The 24,414-nt window shown below is 41.7% G+C and overlaps 1 protein-coding gene across 1 annotated transcript in view; it reads right to left on the minus strand.

Annotated features, from left to right (window-relative positions):
- Positions 1 to 4,181: 4,181 nt before the first annotated feature.
- Positions 4,182 to 24,414, minus strand: part of LOC107115140 (vesicular inhibitory amino acid transporter-like) — a 52,228-nt gene continuing 31,995 nt past the window's right edge. Inside the window, exon 3 of the mRNA XM_015416768.1 lies at positions 4,182 to 5,336. Within this exon, the coding sequence (XP_015272254.1) occupies positions 4,182 to 5,336 (1,155 nt within the window). The remainder of the gene's footprint in view (positions 5,337 to 24,414) is intronic.

A 24,414-nucleotide genomic window follows, 5' to 3' on the forward strand; every position in this document is an offset into this window, starting at 1 on the left:
GACTCATGTCTGAATCCCTACTCTGCCATGGAAGCTTTACTGAGTAATTTTGGTCACACATTCTCAGCCAAACCTACCTCGCAGGGCTGTTGTGAAGATAAAATGGAGGAGAGGAGAATGGTGTAAGCTGCTTTGGGCCCCATTATAGAAAAAGGTGGGGTATAAATGAAATAAATAAATATCAATATAGCCAAAGATGGGGGGTAAATAAAAGCTAGATTGATGGGTGGGTGAGTGGGAAGGAGAGATAAAAGGAAGGAAAATTGAGAATATGGGGCTTCCAGGAGGAGAGAAATAGGAATTGGTATGGGGAGGGGGATATAGGGAAAGTGAGGTGACCTCCACAAGCATTTGCTGTGCCACTACAGAACTGGGCCACAGTTTTCCCAGGTAGAGGGTGCCAGGGGGAGGGGAAGCTGAATTTGGGGCAGAAAGGAAGGCTGGCTGGTGGCTGAGAAGGACAGAAGGAAACAGGAAAAAGGGAGAGGGAATGGGGGCTTTCAAGGAAAGTAAAGACAAAATAGGGAGGGAGGGTTAAATGAGATGCACCCCACAAGTCCTTGAAGATCCCCTGCTTGTAATGAATATTTACAGGAGTATAGTGATAATTAGATACTAATAACACAACATTTTCTGGATTCTGCTCAATGCATGTGTACACAAAACCTATGAATTCATGTTCTATATCTAACCAATGTACATATGGAAGATGAAAATACAACATAAGCCTTTTGTGCAATGTTGACACCTTTGTTTAATTGTATATTTGTAATTATTCAACAGATTAGTCTTGAAAAGTCGTGCAAATCAGAAGCAGCATTGCTGAGAAATACAAAGGCAAATTTTGCATTCAAGTCTTGGATCCAGCCTCCGTTTGACATGCACATTTTTATTATGACTCAGTACCAGCTTGTGTGAAAGTGTTAGTAATGATAATTTAACTTTTTGTCTTTCAAATAATTATTCTAATTACCTAACCTAAGATACATTTGGCTTAATAAGATGCTAAGTATTCATTAAACTACTCTATCTAGACTGTTTTCTATCATAACGGATTATCACTAATGTGAAATGCATTGTGATGCCTATTCTTTTAATAAGCTTATATCTTTTAAAACTGAAGTCTATTGTACAAGATGTTAATTATGTGTCTGCTTACTGAAGTTGATTTACTTTATTTCAGCTTTCAATTTGCTCAGATAAAATATAAAAAGAGACTTTAAAAAATCTCCATGTTAAGAAAGAAAATTAATTGCATATTAACTTCTTCATGACACTACTGAGATTCCTACAAACTACAGGATAATTGCATTCCAGAAACAAATCTCTTACAAATGCAGACACGAGGAAACAGATGTCAAAAAATTGTTGTCCCAGAGTTCCTGGCTATAGCTGTATCCAGATATCTTGTGTTTTCTCCTTGCCTCTAATGTATCAAGCTTCTTCCTATTAAAAATAAGGTGCTGGGACTGAGTATCTTTTGGTAAAATCCAAGACTTGTATCCTAAGCAGTGCAAGCAGAGCTGTGCAAAAGGAAGCCAGTTTCCTTGTCTTCCTTCTCTTAATGCTGCCTTCTGTGCCCCATGAAAAGGGGCTCCTGTGGGTCAGCGACCCTGAAAAATGGGGCGACGCTTGGGAGAAAAGGAAAAGAGAACACAAGATGTCAGGATAGAGCAAACTGGGAGTCTGCAGCAGGAGGGGGGAAATTGGTGAACATTTCCCTTTTTTCCACCATAGACAGAGAGCTGCTGCTATGTGAATGGGACAGCACTTTAGGATTCAAACCAAGGAATACCTTGATCATTGCTTTGCTCAGTGCTACATGTCTTAACAGTCACCATAGTTTGGCTATCAGGAATAGATCTATGCCTAACAGGCTACAGTATGGAGCTTGGCTCACTAGCTTTAGCTAGCTGTATTGTTCTGTGCTTACCAGATCAGTTAGCACAGTTCTTGTTGCTCACTAATGGTATTTGCTGTGGCATAATATGGTATTGGTTTGGTTTGCAGGTAGGTTAATACACTGGGTAGGCATGAGATAAAATTATTTTCAGGTCTGGGTAAGTCCATATTCAGTTACATTACAGGCCTCAGACTTTCAAAAATGCTGTTCTTTTAATACCATATATGCTGTTGTGTAGCATGGGGAGAAATTTGTATTACCATTTATTTTTCTGTTTACTGTCATATAACAGAGATTCTCATTTTCCATTTGAGGGAAACATTAACTAATTATAGGGTTTCTTTGTTGGGGGGGTTGGAGCTTGGGGATCACATGAAAAGCAAACCACAAAAGTAATGGGTTTGGATATTACCTATGATGACTGTGGGAATCTACATCATCAGATTGTCAGAATGGCAACATGTTATCAGGCTAGCAGGCAAGAATAACTTACCTCTTCTTTCAGTTTGGAATGGCCTTATTGATGATAATGGATCTGTTCTGCAGAGATATTCCAGAGCAAATTGCAAGGCTAGGAATCTGAAAAAGCTTTTCTGCCCACAAATGTGGCAAAGGTTTTAGTTAAGAAATAAAATATAATGTTCCTGGGCCTAATGACATGTTATATTCAAATCTGTGTATTCAGACCTGACCTTGACCGCTTATTCCCCTCCCCCCCCAGAAAAACTACTTCAGGAGGGAGAGATTTGTACTGGAGAACCAGTGTGTACGTTCCTGTGTTTGTATTTAGGTGTGTTTAGGTGACCCTTATTCAGCAAACAGACTTTTATCCAAATTAGCTCCTGCAAGCACCATTTCCTATGTTAAATTAAGGTATTTACCTTTATAGAGGGGAGGATATTTGGAGCTGAAAAGTGAAAGGTAGAGCAATTGTTAAATACCCCGTCCTCATGTGTGTCACTTCATTTCAAATTACCACTCCCAAACCAGCTTTTTTTTTTTTTTAGAAAAGTGAGCAATTTGAGGTGGGCTGCTTAAATTTGCACTTAACCTGTAGTGAAACCCCAGAGAGAGAAAGGGGCTTGTCATGGCTATTTCATACACATTTATGTTCAATATGGGCAGGCATCCTGTGGCAAGTGGCACGGGCAATGGGAGTTTATGGCATTCCTAAATTGGAGCATAAGGGCTTTCAGGCCTGACTATGTCATAGAGCCACGTTTGTATTTGTGTTTGCTTTTTCTGTATTGCTCCTTTCTTTCTACTGCAACATACTAGGAGAAAATCAGCTCAAAATATAGAAAGGCATATTTGTACTGTAAGATCTCATAGTCTGAATTTGTGTTGTGGCACACTCAGCGAAAAGTCCAGTATATGAAATCTTTGCATTCCTCTGGAGAATTCACCCATCCTCAGCAGCATTACAACCTTTTAAGGCCTTCAGTAGACTTCACTAGACTTAGTATGCTATAACTCTACTTAGGATGACAATGTAAATCACACACTGTCTGGAATGTGAAGCAGAGGTCATTTCGGGGGGGGGACGTGGGGGACCGCAGTTCCCCCGGGTGAGGTGCAGAGGGGCGGGGCACATGACGAAGCCCCGCCCCCTGCTTCTGGCTGCCCTGCTTCCAGCCCTCATTCAGCCAGGAGGAGGCAGGAGAAGAGGAAGGGTAAGTTGCTTCCTCCCCGCCTCTCCCCACCCCTGCCTGTCTGGGGCCAGGGAGGGCCTTGGCGGGGCTTCCTCGCACTCCTGCTGGCCTTGCAGGTCCACCGCCGGGCCCCTGATGTCAGGGGGTGTGGCATATGCTAATGAGTTATGCTAATGAGTTCCCCTAGCTCTTTTTCTACGAAATGACCCCTGATGTGAAGTCAATTATTCTGTGAACTTAGGCAAATAATGAGAGGGAGGGCCGCAAGGGTTGCATCAGTGCTTAGTTCTCATGGCCCTTTCTTACACACCCATGGAAATGCCAATCGCCACTTTGGGGTCAGGAAGAACTTTTCTCCAGGCCAATTTGGCCAGGGATCCTGGAGGGTTTTTTGCCATCTTCTAGGCATGGAGCAGGAGTCACTGAGGATGTGGAGGGTGGTAGTTGTGAATTTCCTGCATTGTATAGGGGGTTCAACTGGATGACCCTGGAGGTCCCTTTCAACTCTATGATTCTATTAAAAATAAAAGTTAGAAAATCTGCATGCATATGTGGAGACATCAAGGCAATACTTCACTTGGGATTTTACTTTAAAAATTTACAATATCCAAAACATGGGGGTTATGCTACTTTTGCCCAAATGCTTTGAGTAGGCCTTTTATGGAGCACACCAGACCAGCTAAGCTGCAAAAGACACCCAAGATAAACACAGAAATGTCTGCACATTTCTCCAAGAACATTAACTTTTTCCACTTAAGCTTCAAGTGGAAAAGAGAAGGGAGGAGGAAAGTCATTGCAGCACCTGTTATACTGCCAGTTAAGCCCATCAGCAGGGCAAAGTGGGGCACAAACATGGCCATCAGCAGAGTTAACAAAAGGATGGAGCTTTTGAAAACTACAGCAAATAATATCAATTTGGAACTGGATTTCCAGTTCCTCTGGGATACACAAGCATACAAAATTTCTGTCACCGCAAAGAAAGGCAACGGGTAGGAAAAGAGAGCCTTCATTAAGAGGCACAAATTCACCAAAGTCTGTAGAGCTGATGGAAGGTTGTCAGTAATGACCTCCTTTGTTTCTTCACCCCAGGTCAGGAAGGCAGTCAGTGCGAAGGATGTCTTAAAGACACAAGCCAAGAAGTGAGTCCAGTTCAACATGGACCTGCATTCGCCAGGATTTTTCATACTCCCTTCCAGGGTAGGGAGAAATATTTGTGATGTATAACTGAAAATGATCACTCCTACTGAAACCAGGAAATCCTCAAATTCCACAGAGAGGCTGAAACTTGCCCAGGACCATCGATGTGTTTGAGTCAGACAGTAAGTTATCACAACAAAGGTAAGAACAAAATGGACCATGGAGCAGAGAAAGCTAAGCTGGGAGACAAGTTTGAGAGTTTTGATAAACACACAAGGCAGCAAGGCTACGAATGCAATTGCTGACCACATTCTCTCAGTCAGCGGTAGAGCTGGAAAGCTATGCGACAGCAAGTTCCCACTCACAACCAGATACAAAATGCACGTCATGATCAGTTCCATCACTTGGGTCACATTGACAATTCTGCCACCAAGTTTCGGAAATAGCTCTCTGCAGCAGGCATTAGCAATGTCTTCATATGTGCCTCTCACTCTTATGAGCTGCCCATCTTCATTTTCTTCATACAGACAAGCGATTAGAATTTTGCCAGTGTAGCAGCAGAAAACTGCAGCCAGGATAATAAGAAGCAGCCCACTGTATCCACTGTGGAGTAGAGCATATGGCAGACCTAGAACAAAAATCCCCTGGAGACACAAATAGAGAGGACAAAAAACCCTGAAGCAAAATGTTTACTAGAAACAACCCTTTCAAACCTGCAACTGTTGGCGGCTACCTTTTGCTAATTGCACAGAAGGATCACTGTTACATTAACCTGTCTCTGCAAATAATAGGTGCCAAAAATGTGTATATTCATGATGAATGAAGTTAGCAGGAAAAAATAACTGCTGGCAGAGGCACAGGAATCCAGATAAGCCAGAAAATTGAAGACAAGCAAACTATGGAGACAAGCTCCTATTAAATATTAAGTGCTGATGTGATTGCGAGCATAATTTAAAAGGCTGCAAAGCAGTTATTTAGTCAATGTGCATATTAATGTTCAATAGTGGCTCAATAATGATAACAACAAAAATGTTTAGCTGTCTCTACACAATGTGTTTAAGTAGGAAGATGGCACTTTTAGCAGCAACGATGAATAAATAAACATGAGTACCTAAGTATGAAACTATATGTATTTCTTCCATATTCCTTCTTTTTATGGATTCTCCCAGAAACACTGAAAGAGGAACTCTTCATCTCACTCTTACTTCTAGGTACTATATGTGTCCTCTCTGCTCCTCAGGTATGCAGGCAATGAACTATTTATTTAGAAAAGTATATGCTGCATCTCTAAAGACCTGCTAGATGTCTTGAAGTTAAATGCAAAAGACAAATTATACGTTTCTTGGGACAGCAGCTACTCAATTACATGAAAATGGACTAGTGATATTCTAAAATGTGGGGAATCACAGAGGAATCTGAACTAGAGAAAATTCCCAGTTTTTAAGCATTTTTAATTACAATTATATTAGAAGTGGAGGAGGAGCTCCAGTTCAGCATGATTCCAATTTTTCAGTGTACCTAGAATAATTTTTGACCCTCTCATGTTCAGCATAGCTAACAATATCTCTGTCTTACAAGGTCCTGTTTAAGAAATAAAACCTCTATTGCCTGAATTTTCCTTGGATGTTTTGTGATTGGCTACACTGTGCACAAGAAATCCAGAAATACTTACACGAAATTTAAATAATAGTACTATTCCTATAATATTTTTAAAAAATATAAACAAAAAGGATGGGTAACCATTCAAATGAAAGTCTTCCATGCACAGTGCGTTTTTCTTATTGCCATTTGGTTCACATTAGTACAGAAACCAGAAACCTCTTGAACAATAGCTGTGGATAAAAAAAAAGATTCAATTTCAGATAAACAATCCTCCTTGACATTTTCTATTTATATATTACAAAGTTTTAAGCTATACTGTGGACATCAGTCACACTCTTGTCAGTGTTTCTCATTTCATAAAATGCAATTGAAAGAGAGAAAAAGAGGAGAAAATTATTTATGTAGTTAAGTTATCTTTATTAGATTAATGTCTTAACAGCATGAGAATAACTGCAGGGGATGCGTTTGTTACCATCTAGCCTGCTGTTCTTCCAGAGACTGCCTCCAACTTAAATTTCAATAGAGTAAAAGTGCAAGCCTAAACAATAGTATACCCTTCTAAATCCAACAAAGTCAATGGGTTTAGAAAAGTTTACCTTTGGTTAGGATGGCACTATTAGTAGTTTTGATCGGAAGGAGATAGTAATGAATAGGAGGAAATTAATCCCAGAACTAGAAGTTGAAGGCAACATTGTTACAGATTGGTCTAGGGTGGTCACAGCCTAGCATGGTCATAGCCAGCAGAAATTGCTGCTCTTCTCCTCCTCCTCCTCCTCCTCCTCCTCCTCCTCCTCCTCCTCATTTCTCAGTTGGTCTACCTTTCTCATTTAGTCTTGGTCTGTGAGAAAATGTAATTAAGATGTTGCATCAATGTCCTCTTTCCCCTGCCAGTTTAGCAAGAATGTATAAGCAATTGTTGGCATTGTGGGAAAATTAATGCAGATTATATCCAGATTATATCCATATATTCATTAATTTATTCAAGGAGGTCTACATAGTATATAGGCTTTTAGACAAAATACTATAACAATAATTGAAATGCATGAGAAAAAAGAACATTCAGCGCTTTATGAAAAAGTAAATATTGAGTATGTAATTTAAAATACTGAATTAAAATACCCACATAATCACTGCATATTTAACTGGGCACTGAATTAATGGCAGTAGCTCAAATTGTTAGGGTAGTGGAGGTATATTTGGCAACTGTCAGAGACTGTGGCTTCAGATGTGTGGCTTCACCAGTCCTGCATCTTGAAACCAACGTGAAACAGCTTGCCACTTCTGCTTGGTTTGCTGCCCTAAAGTTTAGACTATTCTCCCACTTTTCTCAGTCCTTCCCTACCCCTTTGCTTTGGTCATGTTCTGATTCCTTCATAAGTCCATGGTGCTAATTTCTGGATTCTAAAACAGCAGGACTAAGGTTTTCCTTCTCTGGATTGTCTATGTATGGCTTTGATAGAGCTTGTACTTAAAAAGCAGCTTAAACTATTGGTCTTCACTGTATCTGGGTTTTACTCCTTCAAGACCATTTGTCACCAATTAGTATCTATATTCTCTTATGGTTCCCTCTTATTGCAATCTCTTCTCCCTGGCCCATTTCAATTGCTGATCTTTCTGGAAGATTCCATATGTGGTGGACCCATGCACAAACCGGAAGCTACTGATAAATGTTTGGAAAGTAAAAAAGACACCAATACTTACAGCATTTGTAGACAAAATTAGATATTTTTATTCACTTATTAAATTATATGTATTGCTGAAAAACAAAGATTTGTCTTGCTTGGATAAATTTGAAAGGGTATTATCACCTGTTTGTTTTTTTAATTTTATTTTATTCATATACATTCAAATATTATAGATCAATAGTTATAATTGTATGTAATATTTGTTGTGGCTTGAATTATTACTATATTTATTTATATAAACTTTAAACACTGTTTAAAAACTGCTTTTCTTCTTATGGGCATCAACAGGATATGGTACTGTATTGCGCCGCACGTTGGACTGCCCTTGAGGATTATTTGGAAGCTTCAGCTAACAACAGAATCATTCATTTCATTTCTTTTTAACGCTTGCGGACCAGTTGGTCATAAGCAAATAAGAGAATTATATATACAGAATCAGTAACTCCAGGTAGAGGTTGGGAGGCAAGCACATATTCAGCACACTACAGCAAGTGATCTGATTGCCAGTTCTTGTTTCCTGGTGCTCTGTGCTTTGATGATCTGTGCACCCTCATCCCATGAGTTGAAGACTGTTGGCAGAGTAACTAACACAGCGAAGATGCACAACCTGATTAATTTGTAGTGTGGTGATGGAAAGTGCCACCAAGTCGCAGCTGACTTATAGCAACCCATAGGGTTTTTAAGGCAAGAGACAGTCAGAGGTGGTTTGCTATTGCCTGCCTCCAAAACATGCCCCTGGTATTCTTTAGAAGGAAAGATGCCAGTCTCCAGGTGAGACCTGGGGATCCCCCAGAATTACAGCTCATCTCCAGACTACAGAGATGAATTCCCCTTGAGAAAATGGATGCTTTGGAGGATGGATTCTATGGCATTGTATCCCACTGAGGTCCCTGTCCTCCCCAGGCTCCATCTCCAAATCTCAAGGAGTTTCTCAACCTGGATCTGGCAACCTTCCCCCCTCCCCTCCCCTGCTGGTGGCCACGGGGGACCTGGCAACCCTACTTGGAGGTCTCCCATCCAAATACTAGCCAGGGCTGACCCTGCTTAGCTTCTGAGATCTGACACAGATTTGATTAAACTAATATTAGTTTTATTAAACTAATATACTTGAGACAGAGAAAGAGAGAGAGACACTAAGTGTGGAATTACCAAGAAGAATTAGGATATTGCCCTAAGAGTAGCAATCTGGAGACAGACCAGGGTCTTCTCTTCTTCTTTGTACACCAGACATTGCCCATTACAACAAAGACATCAGTAGCAAGGAGCAGGGCTTTGACTGTAGTTGCTCTGTGGCTGTGGGATTATCTCTCCAGTGAGATCTGCAGATGATCTGTTCTTCTACCTTTTCAGGGCTGTCAATCACAGGCCCCTGGATTTAAAAAAAATAACTTCTGGGCCTTCTTCAAATATTTAAGGAATATTTGAGAACAGTAATTTAGGAAGAAAGGGGGAAAGGGGGTCTTTCAGTGAGAAAAGTAAAATCAGTGGTATTTACTTCTTCATGACTCCCTGTCTTTTATCTGGTCTATGACTGTTCTAACAATAAAACAAGACTCCCTGTCAACATGGCAAACCAGAAGGATTGCCCCACATCGGGGGCAGGATATGCATAAGAAAACCAACTGGCAAAAAGCATTTCTAGGAATCCAGAGTCTCTCACTTGAACTGTTCACTTAACTGGAAAACAGAAAGTGTTCTTGCTGCAGGAGAGAACTTGTTATATTTAATGGTAAACACAGAGGTAAACCCAGAGTGATCTGGGTTCCTCAGAGGCTTCTAGTTGTCATTGCAGTCCTGAGATTCAAACCATCAGACAGCTCAAGTGATTAGCATGTCAGTTTGTCCCTTGCTTTTACTGGAGAGCGAAATTAGGCAGGTAGACTTACTTCTTTGATCCCCAGAATAATATAGGAGAGGCCAACCCAGCCAGGAGTCATTTATTTTTTTTTACAGCAATCTGAGACTAGTGATAATCTCATATCATTAGATTCATGCCACTTGTAAAAAAATTAAATACAAAACAGCGAGGGACACACCGATGAATAGCGGAAGGTACAGAGTGGGAGGAACAACCTGGATGTGGGGATGGGAGTGGCCTACAAGTGGTGGGGAAAGGGCGGGGGAGAATCTGAGAGAATCTGTATGCTTTTGAATTACCTTTGATTTGGAAGTGAAGCAAGGGAAAAACTGGCACAAAAGCACTCTCAGAAAACCCGAGGAAACAGCGAAAGGAAAGCAAAATGAGCTCTGAAGGAAGGAAAAACAATGCAGAATGAAAAAGAAAATCCAACAGACATGCACGGTGAAAGTGAGGCAAAACACCCGTCCATAATAGGCCATTTTCTCATGACTTTGGCACCCATAGTTACCCTTCTTGGGGGACCTGCAGATTTTCAGAGAGAATGCAAAAGCTACCTATCCCCCAAAGCCTATGGCTGTTGATTAGATACCATGGTTTTCAGTGGCAGCTAGTGTGGATAAAGGGATGCAAATAAAGGGGAAGTCTGGGACCTGACCAGTATGGCCATGGTATTCAGTGAGACATATGATGCTTGTAAGAAGGGGTTTTTTGTAGAAAAAGCCCAGCAGGAACTTATTAGCATAATAGGCCACACCCAACAGCAGAAACTCATTAGCATATTAGGCCACACCCCATGCCTTCCCTTGGCTTTTCTGTACTCCCCACAGCCACAGGATGCCCGGGAAAGCCCCCCCTTGAAGGGAAGACAGTTTAAACTGCCACAGCTGCGGGGTGCCCAGGCAAGCCAGCCCTTGGTCAGGCCAAGGAAGGCACAGGGAGGCATTTAAATGCCTCCCCAATCCTTCCAGGGTTCCACCTGGCCCACCCACCTCAGAGGTGCCAAGGGGGTCGCTCTCCAGACCTTCCCTCTGTAGCCACGCATGCAGAGGTTTTGGCTGTAGTGGGTGTGGCCAACTCTGAAGCCAGCCGGAACTCCGTTCCTGTGTGTTCCTGCCCCAAAATAGCCCTGCTTGTAAGATAACAAAAGTGACAGTTGGCTTGCACTTTAAAATAAAGATAGCATCTTATGAGAGAGAAGCAGCATGTGACTGTTAAAACTTCTCTGAATCTTTTTCTCCCATAGAGTCTTATACTAACATCCTGTGCTGGAATGGTGTTGCTCTGGTTGCATTTACAATAATAGCAAATCTCCCCAACATAAATTATTCTTGGCATGGTTGTCCTGAACCATACAGAGTGACAGAGCAAGGGGACGAGGATCCAATTAGTACATGTGTGCTATGAACCACTGTCTCTCAGTATCAGGGCAATAGTGAAATAAGGGTACAAAATGCAGCTATTAGAAGAAAATGTTCACTGGATTAAAAGCCCTAAAGTTTACCAATGGTACAGGAATGCTATAAGAACAAATCACAGAGCTGCAAAGGTTAGCTCCCATTAACCTTTCTCAGTTTCTGCTGTGGTAATTCAAAGGCAATGTATTTTGGTAATCCTAAATGTTTTTACAGCTACATACTTGAGTATATCTATAGACCTGAATGAGATGAGAATTAAAAGAATAAAAACTCCCAGCAGTCTTTGTGAAGGGGGAAGGGGTTATTCTACAAATTCTGAAGGAAACTGCTTAAGAATGTCCTTTTAAATGTATTATTTTTATCTAGTTATAGGAAATGTATTTTCCTAGTGCATATTTGAAGTACTGTGTGTTTAAGAACTTTTCAACTTTATAAAAAATGGATTGCTAGTTGATATTCTGATGGTAATTTCTGTCTAGAATTAGTGAGCCATTGGCATTTTGTACATTATAAAGCACCATTACCAAAAGTTCTTGGTTTTAAGTATTTTCTTTTCTTCTTGCTTGTTTTATTTTTTATGTACAGAAAACATTTGTATTGCAGAATGCTGCCTGAAGTTAGACTTCATTCTTTTGTTTGTTTTTAATAGGGAGAAAACCATGCCTTGAAATGGGCCTTGAAATGGTACCTGAGAAAAGAAACCTCAGAATATTGTTATTTTAAATTCATTTGCCTTTCTCCACATAATTGTACATTTTCTGACTGGTTTTGCCAAGAATATAACACCTTTATCCAATGCTGTTTTAAAGCATTGGCCATGAGGAGTGATTGTAATTTGCCTGCTTCAAGCTCACAGACCTGTACAAATTAATTCAATGCCTGCTATAGCAATATGTAGGAGGAAAATAATATTTCCCAGGGCTCTTTTTGTAGAAAAAGCCAAGCAGGAACTCATTAGCATAATAGGTCACACCCAACAGCAGAAACCCAATCCTAATGAGTTTCTGCTGTTGGGTGTGGCCTATTATGCTAATGAGTTCCTGCTGGGCGTGGCCAACTTGGGAGCCAGCCGGAACTCCGTTCCTGTGTGTTCCTGCCCCAAAATAGCCCTGTTTCCAACCATAAATGAACCCTGAATTCCAGAAAATGAATGCTCTAGCTTTGGGTTTCCTGTATGGAACACAAGGTTAGATAAGATGGCCTATAAGGCCTGTTCTTGCTAGAAGCAGGTTGGGCCACGTGGAGCTTTTTCGGAGTTTCTGTTCTGGAAAAGGATTCTGACAAGTAAGCCACTCCTGGCTGTCTCACCATGTTTTAACAGGCGTGAAGCTGCTACATGTTTAAAAGGAGACCTGCATCAGAGGTGCGAACCTCGTGGTATGAGCACAAGGGCTCTTGGCCTGTGGCTCTTCACCTGGGGCACACAGCTGGGGCCCAGCCATTCTATACAAGTGGGAAAAGGTTCACCACTACTGCAGAGGGAAAGTGACACCAGTTACTTACCAGGAAAGCAGGAGCATAAAACAGCACTTGTGTGGCTGGCCAGCTGTCACCTCCTCTTCGGAGGATGAATCTGAGTAGTCGGGGCCCCGTACTGGTGGAATACCCACCTGAGCAGCTGGGCTGAGAAACAGACCCAGTGGGGAAAGCATTGGGAAGCAAGAATGCTTCCCAGCCACAGCCAGGCTGCTCATTCTGGCAGGAGATGTCTCATTACTTGGTCCAATGCTTTTTAACATGTTCATTAATTGTTTGGAGTTGGAAGTAAACAGTGAAGTGGCTAAATTTGTGGATGACACTAGGTTGTCCAGGGCAGTGAAAACCAGGGAGGAATGTGAGGTGCCACATCTGTCGAGGCTGGGAGAGTGGGTGCCAATGTGGCAAATGAGGTTCAACATGGGCAAGTGCAAAGTAATGCACATTGGAGCCAAAAATCCTAACTATAAATATACGTTCATGGGCTCCATATTGGCGGTAACTGACCAGGAAAGAGATCTTGGAGTCATGGTAGATAACTCACCGAAGATGACTCCTTGTGCGAGTGCAATAAAAAAGGCAAATGCAATGCTGGGATTATTAGGAAGGGGACTGAAAACAAGTCAGCCAGTATCATAATGCCCATTTATTGATCGATGGTGTGGCCTTATTTGGAATACTGTGTACAGTTTTGGTCACCATACCTCAAAAAAGATGTTATAGCATTGGAAAAGGTGCAGAAAAGGGCAACTAAAATGTTTAAAGAGATTAAACACCTTCCCTATGAAGAAAGCTTAAAGAGGTTAGGGCTCTAGCTAGCAGAAATGATGACTGAGGGGTGACATGATAGAGGTTTACAAAATTATGCATGGGATAGAGAAGACAGAGAAAGAAATACTTTTCTCTCTTTTTCACAATACGAAAACTTGTGGGCACTCAATGAAATTAATGAGCAGTAGGCTTAGAACAGATAGATAAAGTACTTCATCACCCTAAGAGTAATTAACACATGGAATTCACTGCCTTGGGACTTGGTGGTGACTACCAGCATAGAAAGCTTCAAGATGGGTTTGGATAAACATATGGAATAGAGGTCCATCTGTGACTATTAGTCACAAGATATAGATGGAACACTATGTCTGCGGCAGTGATGCTCTGTACTCTTGGTGCTTGGGGGACAACAGTGGGAGGGCTTCTAGAGTTCTGGCTCCACTGGGGGACCTCCTGATGGCACCTGGGTTTTGGCCACTGTGTGACACAAAGTCTTGGACTGGATTTGTACATTATTTTGTTGTAAGCCACCCTGAGCCCTTCTTCTAGGGAAGGGTGGCCTAGTAAATCTAATTTAATAAATAAATAAATAATCAATGGGCCACTGGCCCAATCCATCATGGGTTCACTTATGTTCTTATGTTCTAACTTGTACTGAATCTGACAGATCATAGTGTAGAGCCCACTGGAAGACCTATGAAGCAGAGGTGACAGTGACAAAGTATTGTTACTTCTCTACATAAGGACCACATCAACAAACCCCTAGCATGTATTACAAATCAGTCACTAACTTAGGGCATCTTCCCTTGGCCATTCAAAGAAGTTGTTATTCATCCACTACTTAAGAAATCATCCATACAGAAAAATTTGGCCAATTATTACCCAGCCTAACCTTCCTGGGCAAAGTCTCGCAGTAGTGAACCAACTCCAAGTCTTCTTGGATAACTCATCTGCTCTAGACCCTTTTCAGTCTGGTTTCAAGCCATGCTGTGGGACAGAGATGGCTCTTTTGGTTTTAGTTGATGGCATCCATCTTCGTGTAGACAAATGCCAAGCCTCTCTGTTGCTCTTATTAGATTCACATGCAGCCATTGATACAAGAGATCATGGCATCTTGTTGAGGTACCTGGAGGTAGAAGTAGCTATCAAGGGATGTGTGTTGAACTGGTTCAAATAATTTCTCATAGACTAGACTCAAAGGTTGCTTTTGGAAACCAGTTGTCATCGGTATGTGACCTATCTTGCCGGGTTCCAAAGTGTATAATTCTATTCCCCGTGACTAATCTCCATGTAAAGCCCTTAGGACAAATTGTTCATAGTTTGGGGGTTTGTTGTCATCAATATGTTGTTGATACTCAGCTCGATATATCTTTATCCAAATCTTATGGCGATGTGGTAGAGGTCCTAAACTGTTGCCTGGCCACAATGGCTAACTGGCTAAAAGTGAACACATTGAAACTAAACCCTGAAAAGACAGAGGTAATGCTGATGGAAGCCTTGAAGGACATTGTTCTCCCCAGTTTTGATCGAGTTCAACTGACCCTTGCTGATTCAGTTAAAAGCCTTGGGGCCATACTGGATCCAGCTTTATTACTGGAGAAACAAGTTAATGCAGCTGTAACAAAGGCCTTCTACCAACTTGTAAGATGGCCCTGTATCTTGATATGGCTGACCTGGCCTCCTGGATCCACTCCACAGTAATATTGAGACTAGACTGTAATGCACTGTACATTGTCCTCCCCCTCCCTCAAAATCAAACCAGAAACTCCAGCTGGTCCAGAATGCTGTGGCTCAGTTATTAGCAGGAACTAGGCAGGGTGTCAATATTACTCCCAGTCAGCAGATGCTCAATTGGCTGCCCATTTATTCCTGAGCTCGGTTTAAGGTACTGGCTATCTCATACAAAGCCCTTCATGGCCTTGGCCCCTCTTCTTTGCAGGACCACATTTCTCCTTATGTTCTGTCATGGCAACTTCTGCAGGTGCCAGCCTACAAATGGGCAAAACCAACGACTGCGTTTACATGTGCTCTTTTTGTTGTTTATCCTGCCTTATGGTATGGCATTGCTGAGGCAGTCAGGAAAGCTCCCACCCTCCTGGCCTTCTACAAACTATGCCAAACTGAAATATTCAAGAGGGCCTTTCTGTGCAGGTAATAGGGTTGCACTGCACAAAATGGTTTTACAAACTTGCATGGATAATTGATTAAGGACTGTGGTCTATATTGCTGTGTTTACCTTATTGTAACTAGGATCCTATTTATGTAATTTCTATACTGCTTAATGTGTCATGTTAATACTTATGCTATGCTTCAGTTCTTTCTGGTGGTTCCAGATTTCTAAAATCTTAATGCATTGGTTATTGAAGGTACCATTTTGTTAATTGCACTGACTCAGTATGTGTAATCTGGAACATCTTGGCTCATGGCATCCCCCCCCCTTTTTTGATCTCACTGTGATATACAATAGTGAGTGAGTATTTTAGTCACTGATGTATCCTGTAAGATGTGAATTTTTGTCTTAAGTGTTTTAACCTGTTTTATTTTTATTGCACTTTTGTGTCTTAATTGTTTTAATCTTGTTGTATTTTATTGCACTGTTGTGCCTATGTAAGCCACCCTGAGCCCGCGTGCGGGGAGGGCAGGGTATAAATGAAATAAATAAATAAATAAATAATCTGCATTGAGTCCCTGTTAGAAAGGTGGCCTATACCTACCTACCTACCTACCTACATACATACCTACCTACATACATACATACATACAATCATTGCATCAGCTAGTTCACAACCATCCTTGTTGTTCAAGGTAAACAAGCATCTGCTGACTCCTAAGTCTGAGACTTTATTACCTCAGGAACAGACAATTAGTTGCTATACTTTTGAAAAGGTTTTCGCTGATAAAATATTGCAAATACAGCCTGATCTGGATGCCAGTTATTATATAGGCCAGTCAGAACAAAAGGAAAGAAGGCAGAAAACAACAACCAGAATAGCATAAGGACTGAAAGTATATAGAAAATGAAAAAATAGAGAAAGAAGTATGTAAGAGGGTGAGAAAAAGAACAACAGTTAGGAGAAAAGAGGGTGAAGAGAAGGGAAAGAAAAGGTTATGAAAGGAAGAAAGAGACAGGAAAAGAGAGTTGGCGACAGAAGTAGGATGAGATCCCTGCCCTGGCTCACCAGCACATGATCATGTGTGCTGGCCAAGGCCACAAACTGCTAAGTACAATGTGGTCTTGAGACATCCCCTTTCCCTTACAATTTGCAATTCTGCCATCTGTAAGCACTTTGAACTCTAGGGGTTAGGCTAACAGACTTATTGTGGATGATGTGAGACAGAGAAGTATTATAGGACACAAATTCTGAATTGGGAGGGCTATCATATATCCCTCAGAAATTATTATGGAGAGCCCATCCCATATGTAGGGTCTATTATAAATGGTCCTCGGGGATTCCTGTCAATTTGTGGGATCTTTAATATAAAATAAGAGCATATGACAATTATATTTCCAACAGATTTCTCAAATGGAAAGAAGGAACTGGAAACATATATTCCATGCCAGATAAACATAACAGAGTCCAGTCTGTGCAGTGGTGGTACATACTGCTGAGGCTGAGACAGCATTTGTGTATGTCCACATTATTTACCAAAAAAAAAAATCAGTTTTATCTCAGGGGACAACAGATAATAAGAGGTAATTGTTTCAATACACATTCAGGTGGGAAAGGATTAGATTAGCCTGAAATCTTAATCTTTCACTTCATGCCAATTTTGGATTGCTGCATGAATGTTCAAAACATGCATATTTGTTTGAAAAAATAAACAGGCAAATAAATGTTTCTCACTCTTCTACTAAAAATATGCATATTGTTTGCAAAAACCATGCCAGTTTAGCATTTGGGGGATGTTGAGCTGGATTACTGATCAAATCTAAGGGCATGCTCCATTTTTAAGAGTGGCAAAGATAACAGGTACATCACATGCTTAATTCTCTCCCAGTAAAATCAGTGGAACTTAAAAATGACATTGGCCACAGTATGCTTCTTAGCAAAACTGCTAAATTGTAAAACAATTATTCTACTTTCCCTCCCACCCCTCACTTTATCTTCCCATGTAGCAAGAAATGTGGTGGAAGAAAAGGTTTATTTCCCCCATTTAGCACTGGGTGCAAACATTCCACACAGCTCACTACTCCTGACACTTAGGGTGTGATTTGTCATCTTCTGTATTCTTTGTAATCACTGTTTAGGGCTTTGGGTTTTCTAGAATTGCGCTATTTGCCCATTGAAGCAGAGCACTGTGCTATTCCCAAAGCGGCTGGATTTATAGAGGGGCACGCTAGATTAACCATGGGCATATGGAGAAGGGGAAAGCATTGTCCTGTGCTACAACTGAAAACTGCAATGTGATAACTACACTATAGAGTTTTCCCTACTAAAATCATTAGGACGTTCCTAGCAAGTAGGGTCAGATTTCTGAATCTTTACTAGTAAACACTAGGGGTCACTCTTCTTTGGTTTTAAAAAAACCAGCCACTGCCCTGTATCCACTGACAGTTTAATCTGAGGGGGGAAATTCTGTGGCGTGGGAGAAAAACTCCTGGCTCTAAAAGTTTTCGCCTGGGTTGTCAGTCATGGAATTCTGGCATCGAAGTGTTGTTTCCTCAAAGCAGGACTTTTGTTAAAGAAAATTGTTTACATAGAAAATAAAGTTCAGAGAGTGAAGGGAGTTGAATGTTGATGCATTTTGTGCCAGGTAACTGTATACCAAAATTTGTCTTTCCCCCTGAACATATTAAAGAAGTAGGAGAATGTACAACTGACTACAGTTATTTTAATAGTATTGCTTGAGGACAACATTGAGGAACAAGAACCTTGAAATTATGGCTTTCATTTGAAGGATACATGAAAATGCACATCTTAACAGAAAGTACCATTCTTAAATACCTCTGTCACGCTGGTATAAAAAATGCAATTGATGAACTGCTAATATACCTGAGAAGTACTATTAAAATACAGTAATCTATCAGCAATGAGAAGCAGAAAAGGAAACAGTTCATTTCTCAGGTTAGTATGAGATAAGCAACTAAAATATCCTTTTTCTAGATAGTGACAGAGAGTAGGGCAGGCATTCATTGCACACATACATGGAATGACTATTTATAAAGTCAAATGGTTATGCAGGTCAAAATTGCTCTGCTTGAAAACAAAGAAAGAAGTGGTGTGCTGATAACATGGTTATGCTTTTTATGCAGCATGAAAATGCAACTACTACAAATGGCTTTAGGATACAATTGGTTTTTGAAATTTAATCTTGGTTGTATCTGAGAACTGGCCTCTAACCTTTAGACAGGATCTTGTTACCAAATGAAAAGGAAATGGCACCCCGGTCTTCCTCCCCCAGTCTATAAAATGAAAACAGCATTGACCACTTTCAGGGGATTATGACAAACAAAATAAATATTAGAAAGCATATCAGAAGTTTTACATGACTGACTAATCATAATTATAGAGTTTAATCCAACAATAAATCAGAAACTAAGAATATAGAATTCCCACATCAAGAAAGTTGTCAAGGCCCAGACCATCTAGGCAATTTTACCTGAACCACTCAGACTTAGGACCAAATTACATATTAAGCTGGTGCAGGATGTTTCAGCACTTTAAAAGGTGTGGAGTGGGAAAACAAACTTGCTTGTTGTGACAGTCTTTAAACAGCTAAATTTTCCTCTCAAATGGTGTTGGTGGCCACAGGTTGGACCCCTGTCTGCTGTAATGTGTAGTTTGACTCTTAGTGGACCAGTGGACTCTTAGTGTTCCATAACTCAGGGCTCCTGAGGTCAGTTGGTGGCACTGGAGGCTACAGTGTGTCAGGTAGAAGGCACTGTTTTGCAGCCAAGCAATGGCAGAATGCCAGGTCCAAGCAATCCACCGCTCTTTTCTAGACTACGTTTAAGCCTGGTCTAGTTTCTTCAACCTCTAACAGAGAGCAAAGATGCATTTTAATTAATTAATATATGAAGGACATAACATTTAAGTTTTCTGATGCAAGGTTGCTTTGGTTAATTGATTATCTTGTTATGCAAGGCAGTTGAGTATCATGTCTGATATAGCATCTCCATCATTAGGTTGCAAGTAATGGACAGTAGGCTGTAAGGAGAATATCAGATGCTGGCTCCAGCATAGTACTTGATTGAACCAGTGTGATTGAGTTGTTTGACTAGGACTGAGGAGAACTACATTCAAATTCTCACCCTGCTATAAAGTGCTATACTAGGGATGGGCACAGTCTAGAAAAATGACTGTCTGTGGAGGTCCATGTGGTTTATGCACCCCTGTACCACAAACCTCCACATTAATGGACCGGGCCATGGTCCATTTGGACCATGCAATTTAAATTGTAAATGACTTTTGCATGAGAGTGAAGGCTGAGTGGCGAGTTCACCCACTTCCGGGTGGGTGAAATTGCCACTCGGCCTTCACTCACATGCTGCTAGGGTTGCCAAGTTGGGTGTTGCTCCATAGCGGGGGACTCCCGGCTGGCATCTGGAGCACGCACACGCTTTGTGCGCATGCGCCGCGCGCATGTCATCCAGAAGTGATGTGATGATGTCGGGGCGCACATCGGGGTGGGGCTCCCCCCGGGGCCCAATCTGCTGGCGGTGGGGAACAGGCCTCTGGGGCGGGGTTTTCCCCGCCCCCTGGGGGGACGTGGCAAGCCTACATGCTGCACGTCTTGCAAAAGCCATTTAAAGGGAATGCCCTGCCCCCATGGATCAATGGACCTCCTGGCACAGTTGTAGGAGGTCTGTGCCAGTGAGTGCATGGATCAGGCTCATGGACCACAAACTGGGCCCCAGTCCATGGGGAAACTAGATCCACGGTCTGGTTCATGCCCATCTCTATACTATACCTTACCACATTGTTTTGAAGAAAAATAGAGGTGCTGAGAACCATGCTGCTTCTTGAAAGAATGGGGGGAATAAAATGTGATCAAGAGCATTTACTACAGGAGATCAACATGAGCTTGTTACCAAGATTCTGCTAGGTAGACTGATAACATCTACTTTAATATATGCACATATATCCTTTATTAGGGCAAGCAGCATATGGAACAGGATGAAGAGATTTGCTGAAGCAGGTGAGAAAGCAACATCAACAAAGTAGGCAAATTATTCCATATATATTCACCAATTAAAACAACAAAAAAGTGGCTCTCCTGGCAATGAGCCTAAGGTACTCACTGATATTATAAGAAATGTCAAAACCAAGAAATATTTGTGTGTCATGCCATTATGTATTGCAGTGACTTCGATACCGTTGCTAAGAATAAATGATAAGGCTAATGACACAAGCCAGTATGTGAGATATTTCCTTGCTTTGTAGAAGTACCCAGCAAACGTCATTCCTGTTGAATGCCAAGAGAAAATCTGGGTTGATAGCTCTTCCAAAAACATGAGGAAAATCTCAAATAGAAGCTTCAAAAAGATTTTTCCTCTTCATCACAGTACTGCTTTCCTGGAACAGCTATTATAAGTATACTGCAAGTGTATTGTGAACTAAAGAAGGATGTGTGTGTTTGTGTGTCTTGGGGGAAAGTCTAGAACACACCTTTAAAAAGAAATTCTGTGACATGCATTGAGAGTGCACTTTAAAGGGCTCCCTGATTGAGTGCCACCATCTGACTTGAAAAGATGTAGTTGGAGCAATCTGAGTAGTTGTAGCCACTTTACGGTCCATTAGGTTGGCAAAGCGGTTAGAAAGGTGCTTTGGGGCATCAGTGAGCAAGCTGGACTATGCTTAGCACATCACTAAATGCCAATTCTCTTTCTCATTCATTCTCACATGAACAAACTGTTTCTCTCAATCTGACTCGGCTTCCTTGATGTGATAGGCACAAAAAAGTAACAAAAGTTATCTAGCGCAATGGAGCATCTTACATAATTCTGAGCAATTTGGGGGCAGTGTTCAGTCCATTTACTCCTAAACAATGTCAGCAACTTGAGTCAGGCTGCCTCAGTTCACATCTGAGCTCAGCAAACAAAGCTATCCCCTCATCCCCACACCAGCCGTCTCCACAAAATCATGAAATATATGTGTATATACTATTGGTAGATGTTTATGAATTATCCTCATGGATAAATGCTCTTGAGACTGGTCCTTAACCTACCCAAACACTTGACCATTATCAGAGACCTTGTTTGTTTGCCACTCCCACATGGAGTTAGATGGGAGGTAACTTCTTAGTCATGGCACCAAAACTGTGGAATTCCCTTCTTCTGAAAAAAAAGTTTAAAATAAATAAATACTGAATAGTAGCATATTTTATCCCCCTCATGGATCACTGCCTTGTCGTGGCGAGGGGGCTTGCGCAGTTCAATGAAGCTGTGGGCTATGCCGTGAAGGGCCACCCAAGACGGACAGGCCACAGCAGAGAACTCAGACCAAGCGTGATCCACCTGGAGAAGGAAATGGCAACCCACTCCAGTATGTTTGCCAAGAAAACCCCATGGACAGTATCAAAAGGGAAAAACAAGTTAGACAGCAAACAATCTCTGACATGATTGATTATGGTGTGAAATTTGCTTTAACATACATATACAATAAAAGTAGTGATGAGACTAACAAGATCAATCTATTTTGCTTATTTTTTCCTCCTAATTTTTTTTATCGAAGTCCAAATTAATTTTGATCAAAATCGAAGGATTCTGCCATGATGTTCAGGTCAAGACTTTCCTTTTCTCTTTCTTCCTCTTCATTTTTGTCATTTTCTGCTTTCTCAGGACCATTCGCTTTGTGCTTGCTGCATCAGGAATCTTTTCGCTACTGCCTCATTGTTTACAGTAAGAGAAAAGTTCAAATAGTGTCTAAGGGTCCGATAGTCTATTGCTTTTTCACTAGTTAACACCATTTTCAATCAAGTTATGCTTTTTTCCAAGCCACCCTTTCTGCCCCTCATTTAACTCAGTCTTTTTGGGCTCGGGCTTCCCCCTCCCCCTTCTGCTTATTTTGGGACTTCGGTATGGCTTGGTTGCTGACGAATGTTTGTTGAGTCATTGTCAGCTAGCTGCCATGCTTTCTTTGTTTACCTTCATCCCTGCTGTTGCGCAACCGCACATGCTTGCTTTGCTTGGCTACCGTGGGTAACATAAGGGAGGCCCTCTTTCCCCCCGTGTGAACTGGCTCAGTATATCAGTATAACCTTGAAGAGAGGGGAGGGCTTGAATTCCACTACGGGTGTGAATATTTCTGCTCTCATGGGATTGGGGTGAGTCTCCCGTTCATGATGTAATGTCCCGCTGGGAGGATTCCCGCGCACGCGCTTGGATTTCATTTGCTTAGCTAGATGCAGCATCATAATATATGTATGGAGCCCCTTGCAGCCATCGTTATTCCTGACAATGTACCTTTACCACTTGGCAACAGAATAGTATTCTAATAAAACATAGCCTTTACAGGAGAGTGTGTTTGGACCTGTTTGCTGTTGACCCTGACAGTCATGAATTTACTCACATCTTTACTTGCGTTTAGGTAGATAGAGAGGTTCTTGCTTCAGATCACTTGTATGCTCTGGCTGGTGTGCGCCTCTAAATGCCATTGTGGCTCTGTGCCACGGGGACCTAACGGGACAAAGAAGTGCCTTGATCCTTTGGCTTCCACCTTGGGAGAGGCACCTCTCGCACCCCAGGCTATGTCCCCCCTTCAAGGGGTTAGGGGGGCCAAGACCAGCTCAGGCCCCCTCTCCATCGGCATATTTACAGGTCGCTCACATCAGAGCTGTGATGGAGTGTGCCCACTTGCGAGTCACCAAAACCAGAAGTCTGGCTTATTGTATTTGTTGATAATCTTTAGGAGTATAACAAAATTTCTGAACATTGCCAGATTTCATGAGTCCCCAACAACCTCATAAACTCCTTTATCCTTTAGCAGCTGCTGTTGCCACATCAGAGAGGAGAGAGAATTCCCTTTCTCTTCGTATGGCAACAGGGCCAATGATTCTTGAAAGCTTATACCCCAAAATTATTATACTTCAAAAATTATTATACTTCGTGAATAAAAATCTTGTTGGTTTCTAAGATGTGACTGGACTAGAATCTCACTCTTCCTATATCCCTCTCCCATCAACTGAGGACCATTTTGGCATACACCTAAATTCAGTGCACATGACAGTCCCACACATTTACTGAACATGGGGGGAGGGAAGGACAGTAGGTGAGAGTGTGCTGACTCTGCACAGTTGCCTGGCCCTCTTGTTACCCCAAGACAGCTTTATTAAATAAATATCTTGCCTTTGCTTTGATTGGGGAATTAGCTACAAAGGCAGAACTAGCAAGAGGCTGGGGTATAGCGTGGATCTGATATCAGTTTTTACGGAGATAGTTCCCTTTAGACCCTTAGTTTAAGGCAATGACCAGTCCAAATTGTAACAGAAATGGGTTTTATTTAACTAATAATAATAATAATCTACATTCAGATCAGAGGCGGCAAGTATGCAGAAGATATAGAAAGTGGTTAGCAAACAAATAGAGGGGGTTGGGGAATGTCAGAGTAATACTACACCTGTCCTGAAGAGATGAAGGAATCCAAGGTAAAATGAGAGGAGATGTGTGGACTGACCAGCAAGACCACAGAGGACCTGAGTTGCATTCAGGGGTGTTAGCTTTGTGCGCGCCCAGCTAAAGTCACACTGGGCATGTGCAAGACTGGGTATAGTTATACCCAGGGGTCATTTCGTAGAAAAAAAGCTAGGGGGAACTCATTAGCATAACTCATTAGCATATGTCACACCCCCTGACATCACTGGAAGTGTGTCATAAGGCCACACACCCCGCCCCCAACGGTCCCGGCCGCCGCCGGCCTTGCAGCTCCACTGCCGAGCCCCATGAGGGGCCCGGCGGTGGACCTGCAAGGCC

The sequence above is a fragment of the Gekko japonicus genome, unplaced genomic scaffold, assembly GCF_001447785.1.
Source record: "Gekko japonicus isolate JY-2015 unplaced genomic scaffold, Gekko_japonicus_V1.1 scaffold92, whole genome shotgun sequence".
Lineage (NCBI taxonomy): Eukaryota > Metazoa > Chordata > Lepidosauria > Squamata > Gekkonidae > Gekko > Gekko japonicus.